The sequence below is a fragment of the Sinocyclocheilus anshuiensis genome, unplaced genomic scaffold, assembly GCF_001515605.1.
Source record: "Sinocyclocheilus anshuiensis isolate Anshui unplaced genomic scaffold, SAMN03320099.WGS_v1.1 scaffold67, whole genome shotgun sequence".
Classification (NCBI taxonomy): Eukaryota; Metazoa; Chordata; class Actinopteri; order Cypriniformes; family Cyprinidae; genus Sinocyclocheilus; species Sinocyclocheilus anshuiensis.
The window spans coordinates 2,539,989-2,552,153 of NW_015552546.1; the positions used below are offsets into that span (position 1 = coordinate 2,539,989).

Sequence of the window (12,165 nt, forward strand, 5' to 3'; positions counted from 1 at the left end):
TGGCTGCAATATAACAAAGAGTGAAAAATTGAAGGGGGTCTGAATACTTTCCGTACCCACTGTATATATATACTACATTTAACACACAGTCATGCATATATACACAATTATTAGCAAGTATACGCAAGTTAAGGTGTGATTGTCGTATGGCTCTTACCTTTTTTAGGTTTAGTTTTTATGATGGGTTTCGTCGGTTTGTTGGCTTTACCATCCTCTATGTCATATAGACGCTTGATCTTTAAATTGAACAAACAGTCTTCGTTAAAAACTCTTCCATTGCTAGTTACAGTATTTCAGGCAGCTTTTGCATGTGTGTAGGTGTGCGTCTAGGACTGTGTGTTTGACCTGCATGGGTTTCATCAAGGACAGGTTGGCATTCGGGTAACGTGTGGATGGATCGATGCTGTAGGCGGCGTAGTTCTTGCTGGTGTTTTCTGGAGTCGTTTGAGAGAGTAACTGATACACGCTCTCCCTGTAAGAGATACGCACAGCATCAACTGACCCATACATGCATTTTATATGGTTTTATATTGATACATACAGTTCATAAGTTCGGGGTGGATAAGATTTTAAAGTTTTTGATAACCAAGCCTGCATTTATTTGATCAAAAATGTAGAGTAAAAACGTTAATATTACAATTTAAAATAGCTGATTTTTATTTAAATATACTTTAAAATGTAATTTAATCCTGTGATGCAAAGCTGAATTTTCAGCATCATTACTGCAGTCTTCAGTGTCACATGATCCTTCAGAAATCATTCTAATATACTGATTTGCTGCTCAAGAAACATTTCTTATTATTATCAATGTTGAAAACAGTTGTGCTGCTTAATATGTGTAGAAACTGAGATAATTTTTAAAAGGATTCTTCAATAAATAGAAAGAAAAAAAGAACATAATTTATTTGAAATATAATTTTTTGTAATATTATAAATGGTGTAAAAATGGTAAATTGTACCTCCCCGCCAACACCTCCAGGGGTGGCACACCTTTTCCCCAACTCCTGACCATCCACGCCGTGTCAAATGCAGCCAGGAAACCACGAGCAATGCCCGTACCCAGAGGCCAAAACGGCTGCAGAAGAATACATAAATAAAATAAAATACAATTTAAAATAAATAATTTAAAAAAGAAAATAAACAAATAAAAATTTAGTAGTATTTAAAAGTAAAAATAATAAAATTAAATAAAACAAATCATGGCCGATATTTATATTTAGCTGATGTTTTACTTAGTTTGATGGCCAATACATTGTTTGACTGTTGTACTGTTTAAACAGTGTTTACAATAAAATTCTAATTTTCCATAGAATGATCACACAACATTATAATAAAAACTATTATAATAAATATTATAATAAAAAAAAGACACTGTAGTAGCCAGTGTTGCCAACTAATTTTCAGAGAAAGTTGCTAAAGGAAGGTTGATTTGGTGCTAAAAGTTGCTAAATGACGTTGTGATGTCATTGCGCGATGAAGTCATTGCGTAATCACGATGCAAAATTGTCACAACATCAAATCTCAGCAAAAATATATATTTTATGTTAACTTAGATTTGTTTGTAAAATAATATGCATAATATAATATTAAAATATAAATAACTGTATTTTTAAATACATTGAATTATTGAACACCTACACATTTTTGAATGATTACAATTTAAGTTTTTTTTAATAGCTAGTAAACTAGCTAATACTACACATTCTCAACCATTATGCTTTAAGCAGTGTATTAGTAGTTAGTTAGTATGCTACACTCTAAGAAAAGTCTGTAAACATAGGGCACAATCTATATGTTAATAATATGAAAGAATTTTCTGTATTGGTTTTTTACCTGCATTTTAAATTACGCATTGTGTTTTCGGGTTACAGGGTTACAATGGGTAATGGGTAATGTCCTGGAAAATTACTAATATCTTTTCTGTACAAGCTACTAACAAAGTGTATCATAAATGAACAATTATTCAATTATTATTACTATTAAATTGAACAATTGCAAATAGCAGCTAACTCAATTCACGTGGTGTGTGTAGTGCTAGTCATCTTTGATTTCCTCTTTTTGTGTAACTTTGGATGGAAAATGTGTGCCTTTTTATTGTCTGAGTCACTTATCAAAAGTTGCTAAAAGTTGCCAAATAAATGTTAAAAATTGCTAAATTTGTTGCTGGGTGCTTTTGGAAGAAAAGGTTGCAAAGATAGTCTGAAAAGTTGCTAAATTTAGCAATAAAATTGTTAAGTTGGCAACACTGGTAGTAGCCCAGATTGAAAAATATAGTTCTGAAATAGAAAAAAAAAAAAAAAGACCTTATATTATTTGCCTTCATTATCAGTCTAATGTCATAATCAGCCACTCTGTTTACTCATAACACACCTCTACTAGAGAGTCTCCCACCAGCGCGATGAGCAGTCTCTTCCCCTTCCTCTCCTTCACCAGAGAGGCGTTCTCTGCCCTGTGCATGCAGGTGAAGTCAAACATGGCCACATCCGGATGGCCCGCGTGGTTCTTGGCGAACTCCAGGTCTGGCAGCATGTGATCTGTGGAGAAGTCAGCGGCGTCATATGCGTACTTCTGCAGGGCCTCCTGGTTGACGTTTGCAGGTGCGAGCAGCTGATTGACATCAGAAAAGTCCTGAGAACGAGAAGCAAGAAAGGTTTAATGCTAGTCCTGTTGTTTCAGCATTGATAATAATCAGAAATGGTTCTTGAGCAGCAAATCAGCTTATTACAATGATTTCTGAAGGATCATGTGACACTTAGGGCTGGAGTAATGATGCTGAAAATTCAGCTTTGCATCACAGGAGTAAATTGCATTTTACACTATTTTTTACATAGAAAACAGCTATTTTAACCAGTAATAATATTTCACAATATTACTTGTTTATTTAATTTGTACTCCCTTTGAGCTAAAATATATTGGTTGCATTTCTAAGAGAACACAAATAGCAACTGTCTGCAGTTATTCCAGTGAGAATACAGTGACAAAAGAGGACAAGAATAGCTGTGAGGATTGATAAATGTGTTTGTAAGTGTAAATGTGAGCGGGTTGAAACACGCCTGAAGTATCAGCTCTGCTGATAAACCCATGGCCTCTTTTCAAGCGTTTCTAGGCTCTGTTCAGCCTTTATATAAGATATTCTCAAAGCTTCAGGTCTTTGGATGTGTTTCACTGTGTGTCGTACCTGCTTTATAACTCCTTTTTTTAACAAGCTTCCCTTTTTTGCAGTCATCACAAAATAGTGAGTATCATCTTTGTAGTAGACAATGTTCTCTAGATCAACGCCTGGAAAACATGACAAACGACAGGACAGAGAATAAAGTGTGTGTGGGCTTACTTTTTATATTTTGGAGACAAAACTGGGTAACACTTTATTTGAAGGTGTCCTTGTTACACGCCACATGTACTTACTATTATAATAATAATTAGTTATGCATAATTACATGCAAGTAACACTAAGCCAAACCCTAACCCTATAGTAAGTACATGTCATTAATAAACATTACTCAGTACTTAAATGTATAATTACACTGTAACAAGGACATCTTAAAATAAAGTGTAACCCAAAACTGTTCTTAATAGCTAAATTGAACAAAAAGGAAAAAGTGATTTCTAAATATTTTTTTTCTTTTTGAATGTAAACCGTCTAGACTCTATGGTGTATTCTCAGTGAGATGAAGTAACTGTGAGTCTGTACCGATCTCAGTCTGGAGCGCCTGGAAGAATTTCTGGTTGTATATTCGGGCCACACCGCTGATCTCCTGCACCTGAGCCTCTTGTTTAGTGTGGCGGTTTACAAAGTTTGCAGTGATACCGATGGCTAACTTTCCCCTGAGCTCCTTTATCTTAAAACCTGAAGTAACATGAGGAAAACAACAGTGAGAAAGTGTCATTAATAAAAAGTTAAAAAGAAAGATTTAAATGCATTTAATAATATAATAAAAAATAATAAAAGTATTTAGTACAAAGTGACTGGGATAGGTTTTTACAACAATATAACATTTTTATTTTTTTATTACATTTAATTAAAAATAAAATAAAATAAACAATAAAAAGTACTTCGTACAAAGTGACTTGGATAAGGATAGATTTTATAAACATTTTTTTTTCGTTCTACAAAATAAAGTAAAATAAAATTTGTTTGATAGACTCACCTTATAAATAACTAAAAAAAATCGTTCAAAGTGACTTGGATAAGGAGGGTTTTTATAACATAAAACATAATTAATTATGAATATAAAATAAAAAAATAAAATAAAAATAAAAATAAATTAAATTAAATTAAAGTATTTCATACAAAGTGACTTGGATAAGGATAGTTTTTAGAACAAAAATTCTTTAATTTGTTTTCATTTTTTTCGTTCTACAAAATACAGTTAAATAAAATTTGTTTTATAAACTCACCTTATAAATAAATAAATAAACAAACAAACAAGTGACTTGGATAAGGAGGGTTTTTACAACATAAAAATAATTCATTTTTAAGATAAAAATTTAATGTAATAATAAAATAAAAAATAAAAAATAATAAAATACTCAAAGCTTTAAGTACAAAGTGACAAAGTGAATTTCATGGAATCCACTCGTCTGCGTAAATGTTTTACCATCCGGCACATATCTTCCCCCTCCAGCTGAAATAAAAACATCAAACTCAAAAGCAGCAGCTGTGTGGGACGCAGGAGACACCTGTGCCCTCCATCCTGAGAGACAAAAAGAGAGAAAGAGAAATGAGACTAAAAGTTACGTTTATCTACACGACTGCAGATCTTTCAATGTCCCGTGACAACTAAAGCTGGTTTGTACCTGTGGATCCTGATGGTTCCCGCAGACCTTCAAAGGTCACACCTGTGTGCACCTCGACCCCCAAAATCAGGGCCAGTTTCAACAGAATCAACTGCAGCTGACGGATACCTAGAGAAACACAGACCTCACTACTATACCTCAATTTAAGTTATACATTATAAGAAAATAACTTCTTGAAGTTTCACTTTGACTATATTAACTTTCTTAATAGACCTTCCTGGTCCTATTGTAAACAATTCATTAGTGCACACACTATTCTAAACAAATGTGACCCTGGACCACAAAACCAGTCATAAGGGTCAATTTTTTTAGTTATATATCATCAGAAAGCTGAATAAATAAGCTTTCCATTGATGTATGGTTTGTTAGGATAGCACAATATTTGGCCGAGATACAACTATTTGAAAATCTGGAATCTGAGGGTGCAAAAAAATCTAAATATTGAGAAAATCGCCTTTAAAGTTGTCCAAATGAAATTCTTAGCAATGCATATTACTAATCAAAAATTAAGTTTTGATATATTTATGGTAGGAAATGTACAAAATATCTTCATGGAACATGATCTTTACTTAATATCCTAATGATTTTTGGCATAAAAGAAAAATCTATAATTTTGACCCATACAATGTATTTCTGGCTATTGCTACAAATATACCCCAGCGACTTAACACTGCTTTTGTGCTCCAGGGTCACAAATGTTTTCATAATCTTTCATCAAATGTAATAACTTGCCATGCCTCTAAAGCGGATTCCCTGTAGGCCAGAGAATATATTAACCAATAATATCATATTTGAACATTTCACAATCCAATCAAATCTTGATAAATTCCTGCCACAATTTTTTTTTTTTTTGTGCGTGCTGAATGACATTTCACTCAGAAATACTCTCAAAAATTCAAAGGTTTGAGGTCGGAAAGATTTTTTCTTGAAGTAAATTAAAACTTTTGAAATTCATCAAAATGACAGTCAATACATTTATAATGTTACAAATGATTTTTTTCTTTAAATAAACACTGTTCTTTTGAACTTTTTAATCAAAGAATCCTGGAATAAATGATCACATTTTTACAAAAATATTAAGCAGCACAACTGGTTTTAACATCAAAAATAATAAATGTTTCTTGAACAGCAAATCAGCATATTAGAGTGATTTCTGAACGAAATTTCAGCATGGCATCACAAGAATAAATTACATTCTGCAAAATAATCAAACAGAAAACAGTCATTTGATATTGTAATAATATTTCTATTTTGACCATTTTTTAACAAATAAATGCAGTCTTGGTGAGCATAAGAGACTTCTTTCAAACATATATTTATTTCAGATATTCTCAAATCCTTGGGTCTTTGAATGAATTTTGGAAGCAAAATTTGGTTATGACTGTCATTCACGTTGACTGATTAATTTGGTAAACTAAAACAACAACAAAAACCCAGCAAAACATATAGATGCTCACTTATGTGATGAATGGATCCACTGCAGAATCTGCCATAGAATTTCTTTGCACCAAGGTTGAGAAGGTCTCGAATGGTGTACAGCCACAGATGCAGGATGTTATTCCTGGTGAAGGACGCTCTTTTTTCCAGTACAACTACCCGAGCACCTAGCAGAGCCAATTCGATCGCTGTCCTGAGACCACATGGACCCGCACCCAGCACTAAACACTAACACAGAGAGAGAAACTGGGTTACATTTCCCAGCGTCAAACAACTTTATACATGGAAATATCTGACATTTCTCAGGTCATTTATGGTACCTTGTTTTGGTGACACGCCTGGCCCTGTTCATAGTCCAGATGGGCGGCTCTCTTGTCGATCTTCTGCCAGAGGTCTTTGGCTTTCCAGTAGTTGAGTCTGTCCTTCAGCTTGCTGTAGAAGTGCTTGTAGTCCCTGGGCTCGACCTCCAGGTGGCGGCAGAGTTCATTGAAGTTCTGCTGTGTCTCTTTACATGTCTGCGCCTGGACAAAGCGTTCAAACAGAGCGTGGCTAGGATCGACAGAGTCGGGCTCGTTGGCCATTGTTATGGGAGAGGCCTGGAGCCTGCTAGATGAGCTGTGGGGACAAGAGAGTGTTTACAAAGAGATTTCAAACAAAAAGCGCGTTACAAAAGTCAACTCTGACTTAAAAGGTTTTTAAACAACCACTGAACATTAATTTTGATGTGTAACTCAACCAGTATTTGTGCTACAAGAAGGAAAGATATCTCAAATATCTCAGTAATTAGAATCACAGTTTACATTTCTCATTTTTAAGTCGCTTTATTAGATAAAAGCCTTTGCTTTTATTATTTTGCTTTTAGTAATTGTAATTTCCACCTGGTAAACAGGCAAATAACCCTAAGGAGAGACCTGAGTCATATCTAGAAACCACAATATCATATAGAGATGAGAATGTGATCTAACAGCCTCTCAAAATACCCGAGCACTAAAAACACCTTGGCAACCACCCAACACACAATAGGAGTTCTGCATGAAAAAGCAACACCTACGTTTTTTCTTTAGAAATATATATATTTTTTTTTCTTTTTTTTTTATATTTAAAAAAAAAAGACTTGTCTTGGCTGATATATTCCAGTTTAACTGATAGTTCACTGGAACTAGTACGGATAAGTTCTGGGAAATTAATGGATGGATTTTCAGTGTGAACAAATCCAAAATCATAGGGGTGACAAAGAAAGCAAGACTGATTAAATAACAAAACATTCTGTCATAATTTGTATCAAGAAGCCTCTCTCTTCTGCATTTAATTTGTCTGAATTGCTTACTGTCACGACTATGCTTCTGCAACAGTTCATTTATAATATAAAATGTATGTATCTACATGGTTTCTGCGAGTTTTCTGAAGTAAAGATAATTTAAGGAATAAATGAAAGGGAACATAATAATGAAAATCAAAGTTTGGAAAAAAAGTGAAAGTAAAAAGTGAATTTATGATTAAAAAAGGGGCAAAATATCTGCCAGTGGGCTCAGAACAATCAACTTAATTCAAATGGAAACAAGTTAATAAACTAACTTAATTCAGATCAGTTTCTCATGGAGCAAGAGTTCATATGTTCAGTTTGCACCTCAAGTAAAGTATAACTTGATTTAAAGATGTTTAGATATTTGTATTGTAAACAAGGCAAAATACTGACATTTTAACAAAACATGAAACATTAAAGCGGTCATGAACTGCCTCTGTTTTTTAGTTTGTACTGTTCTCTGAAGTCCCATATAATGTTATCAAGATTTTGACATCAAAATACATCATAATTTAGAAGCAATAAGCTATTTTCTGTCCTGTTTTTAACCCCCCTCATCAGAACGCTCTGTTTGAGTAGGCGTGGCAGATTGTAGACTCGGAAGTAAACGCCCACTGCTGTGATTGGCTAACATTTGTGTATGTTTGACAGTAGAGGTTAGGGATGCACCGAATATTCGGCAACCCAAATTATTCGGCCGAAAATAGCAAAAAAATCACTTTCGTTGTTCAGCCGAATAAGCGAAAAGGCCGAATAATATGTACCGAACAATGATGAACGTGATCAAATAGAGGCACGCGCTAATGCAGCAAACATGTCGGCAGTGTGAAAGTATTTAAAACTATCAGAGAAAGACGCAGAAACCATTACAAGCACGAAGCACCGACAGCGAGAGACTGTTTAGTGCTGCATCACGTCTCCGATGAGAAGATGGGGTGGCTAATGCTGGTGGTTAGGTTACTGTATGAGGATTGAAATCGCGAAATGGCCTCAAACGATTAGTAAATAAACTGCAGAATGTTATATTTTCTAATGCACGCACGAATTGCATGTATTCTGACAGCGCTGCACGAGCTCGCGGCGCCAGGGTTCAAAGTCCAAAGCGCGAGGAAAATCTGCTGAAACACTGTTACTCGTCAGTTGCTCGGTAACATTTTTGTGAATTTTTTAAAGGCATGTGACAATGTGGTACTTGTGACAAACATCTTCCCAAATTCATAATGAGAATCATTTATAAATCTGCATGCTGTTGTCAACAAAAAGAAGCCAAAATAAAAGCAACAACTCCATCAACATTCATAAATGTTAGTATTGCAATTTTACTGTCGTTCTGTAAAATAAAATAAAAAAGTAAATCAATAATAATGATAACAATATCAAAATAAAAGCTGAGAAAAAGCAACAACTCCATCGACATTCATAAATGATAGTATTGTAATTTTACTGTCATTCAGTAAAAGAAAATAAAAAAGAAAATAATAATGATAATAATAATTACCCTACAACAGCACTATTAATACGTTTATTATAACATTCACACATAGTGTTCAAATTGAGATCTGTAATATATTCTAATGTTTTAAAAGAATTCTCTTCTGCTCAGCAAGGCTGCCTTTATTTGTACAGTAAAAAATACATGCCTGATTCAAGTCTCAAAAATGGTCAAAAAATATTATTTTACTAACTTATTAATTTTAAGTTAAATTGTGCTTTGTTGGTATAATGTCTGCTAGAATGTTAAAAAAATGCAATTTAATTAATGCAATGGTGAAAAAAAATGGCAAAATAGGCCTACATGGGAGAAAAATTTGAAAAACCGTGTTCGGTATTCAGACTTCGGCCCAGTGTTTCATTTTGTTCGGCTTCGGCCAAGAATTTTCATTTCGGTGCATCCCTAGTAGGGGTGCTCCGATTGATCGGCTACCTATCACTACCGGCCGATAATCACTTTGGGATGATTGATCGGCGGTCTCTATAAAGGCCGATCTCAAAAAAACGATTTCAAGCTGATGACGCACCTGCCGTGAGAAGGTTTGGCAAAAGTAGCTAATTTGAAAACTTTCTGTGAGACATAATTTCACAAACACCGTAAGTGAATCACAGCGCACGCTCTCTCTTTCTCTCAAAATATTCTAATGTCTTCAGTAGGGTTGCCACTAACGACTATTTTTATTTCGATTAATCTATCGACTAGTTTATTTCAAGCTGATGAAATGCTGATGAAAACGCGGGTACAATAATTGTAATGCTGAAGTGAGGTACAGTTCATATTTATTCATTAAATAACTAATAAAGTAGCTAATTTGAAAACTTTCTGTGAGACATAATTTCACAAACACCGTAAGTGAATCACAGCGCACGCTCTCTCTTTCTCTCAAAATATTCTAATGTCTTCAGTAGGGTTGCCACTAACGACTATTTTTATTTCGATTAATCTATCGACTAGTTTATCGATTAATCTACACGATTAATTCCCCACAAAAAAATCAACAATTTTAAAGAACATTTTATTAAACCTGCAACTTTGCCATTCAGTAGTGTACCATAAAAAAGTATAAATGTAAACAAGCCATTGACAAAATGTAAAACTAAAAGAGTAAAAATGTAAACAAACCTAATAAAAATTAAATAAAAAGAAAATAATTACAAAAGTCTGAGAAAGTCAGCATGTTCTTAATGTCAATATATCCACATGTTCTGGGATTCTGTTCATTACAGCTGTGAGTGCAACTACAAAGGGAAAAAAATATGTTTCAATTAACCCCAACAGTTGGGTTTTCACATTAAATAAATCCACTGTTTAGAGTCTACTAGAATCAAGTATTAAAATGTTATTTTTAAAAGTTATTATTAAAACATTTAAGCATTAAAAGTACTCTTAGAAATGTGTAAACAACAGATTTAAACAGACATCTCCAACATGATGAAAAAAATGAACAGAGGACTTCAGTAGTGAAACTCCAAATGAAATCCAAATTTCTATGAAATCCTTTTTTAAAGAAAAATTAAAGTGCAACATAGAGTGCAAGAAGCAAGTGTCCATCTCATAGTCCAAATCACTGAAATCAAAGTTCAGTATAGTGTAAGAATGACAACATGTCCACGGTGTTCTGGTCTACTAATAATAAAATATTATAATTAATAATTATTTTTTGTGGTAATAAAAATAGATGTAGGTTAAGTGAACAACAGCCTTTAAATTTACTTAAAATACATATATAATAGCAATGAGGCAATAATAATTAGTTCAAATAAAGTATCAAAAGCAAGAAATCATATGGTTTTATTGAACAAAACTGTTAAAATACTGTATTATAATGTAATAGAGCCACTGATCTATATATAATTATAAAATAATATAATCTCTATTATAGATCAATGAATAGAGCTAACGTACAGTACGTATTACAACAAAGGCCTGCAGGGGGCGCCAACGGCCTGATGATTATTTTTACACATTACTATGCGATCTAATACTTGTTTAATATTGACCAAGCATCATTTAATTAAAATGTCCACTTAATCTTTAATATTTGGTCATTTCTTTAGGACAGAAATGCTATAGCCACTGTAATTTAATGAATATGTGGACATCAAAACGTGTAAACTCAGAGTGAGGGTTTGAACTTTTATTTTGAAACCGCGAGATAATGATGTATTCTCCTGTGTTTGCGTGGATTTATAAATTATTTACCTTACAAATCTGATGAAATGGCGCACGTTGCATTCCCAGATGAACGTTATAATAAACCCAAACTCACAACAACATGCAGAGATGGAGTTTGAGACGCTTCACACATGTAAATTCCTTTGGAACAGCATTTACTGTGAACAGATCCGCTGTGAGACGCACGTACGTAACCTACATGCCTATAACTGCATCACATATAATTATTTAATTAAATCGTAGCATTTGTGAATTCACAGTTATGCTTAATTATGATTTTTAAACGGGTTTAATATATCATGAGGCCTTGGAAAACGGTCTAATAATGTGTTTTATGGATTCTTGTCCGTGAAATGTGCCACTTCCGGTATTTTGTCGGTTAGTCAACGCAGGCAAAATTAAGTCGAGGATTTAAAAAAAAATCAAATAGTCGAATAGAACCAACGAATCGCGACAGCCCTAGTCTTCAAATCACCACATCGCGTGTGCACTATAAGCGAGCTGCACGCTGCAGAGTTGACACAGGAATTGTCACTTGCACAATCGAGGCAGTGTCGCATCGTCACTAAAGTTTATAAATTGCATTTCTTTTTTATTCTTGCCAGTGTTTGAACCATTCAGCGCTTGCGCGTTCTCCTGTAGACCGTGCGCATGCACACTCGCAGCACACACACACAACGCCAGGTTCACATTATTATAGGCCTACACCGTTTGCAGTGCGTATTTTTTCCGCGCTCATGTTAACGGATTAAAGCGTTCACAACTGCACCCGGCAGTGCGTTCCAGGAGCGTCTGCAGCAGTGCAGAGATCGTTTCCGCACCGAGTTTATTTTTGCTGCACTGCAAGCGCTGAATTAAAGTAACAGCACATTGTTTGCGGTAAATATGAACATGGATTGACATGAAAATATAGTAATTACACCATAAATGCATATAATTAAAGTCTACTGTGTTTCACAGT

The 12,165-nt window shown here is 34.1% G+C and overlaps 1 protein-coding gene across 2 annotated transcripts in view; it reads right to left on the bottom strand.

Moving 5' to 3' along the window:
- LOC107664200 (protein-methionine sulfoxide oxidase mical1-like) overlaps positions 1-12,165 on the bottom strand; it is a 45,414-nt gene that overhangs the window by 22,048 nt on the left and 11,201 nt on the right. For both annotated transcript variants that reach the window (XM_016454696.1, XM_016454697.1), the window contains exons 2-11: positions 6,555-6,849; positions 6,255-6,462; positions 4,798-4,905; positions 4,599-4,694; positions 3,692-3,847; positions 3,179-3,279; positions 2,371-2,628; positions 960-1,075; positions 346-472; positions 158-236 (exon numbers count right to left, since the gene is read on the bottom strand). In XM_016454696.1, the coding sequence (XP_016310182.1) occupies positions 158-236; positions 346-472; positions 960-1,075; positions 2,371-2,628; positions 3,179-3,279; positions 3,692-3,847; positions 4,599-4,694; positions 4,798-4,905; positions 6,255-6,462; positions 6,555-6,815 (1,510 nt within the window). In that variant the 5' untranslated portion in view covers positions 6,816-6,849. The remainder of the gene's footprint in view (positions 1-157; positions 237-345; positions 473-959; positions 1,076-2,370; positions 2,629-3,178; positions 3,280-3,691; positions 3,848-4,598; positions 4,695-4,797; positions 4,906-6,254; positions 6,463-6,554; positions 6,850-12,165) is intronic.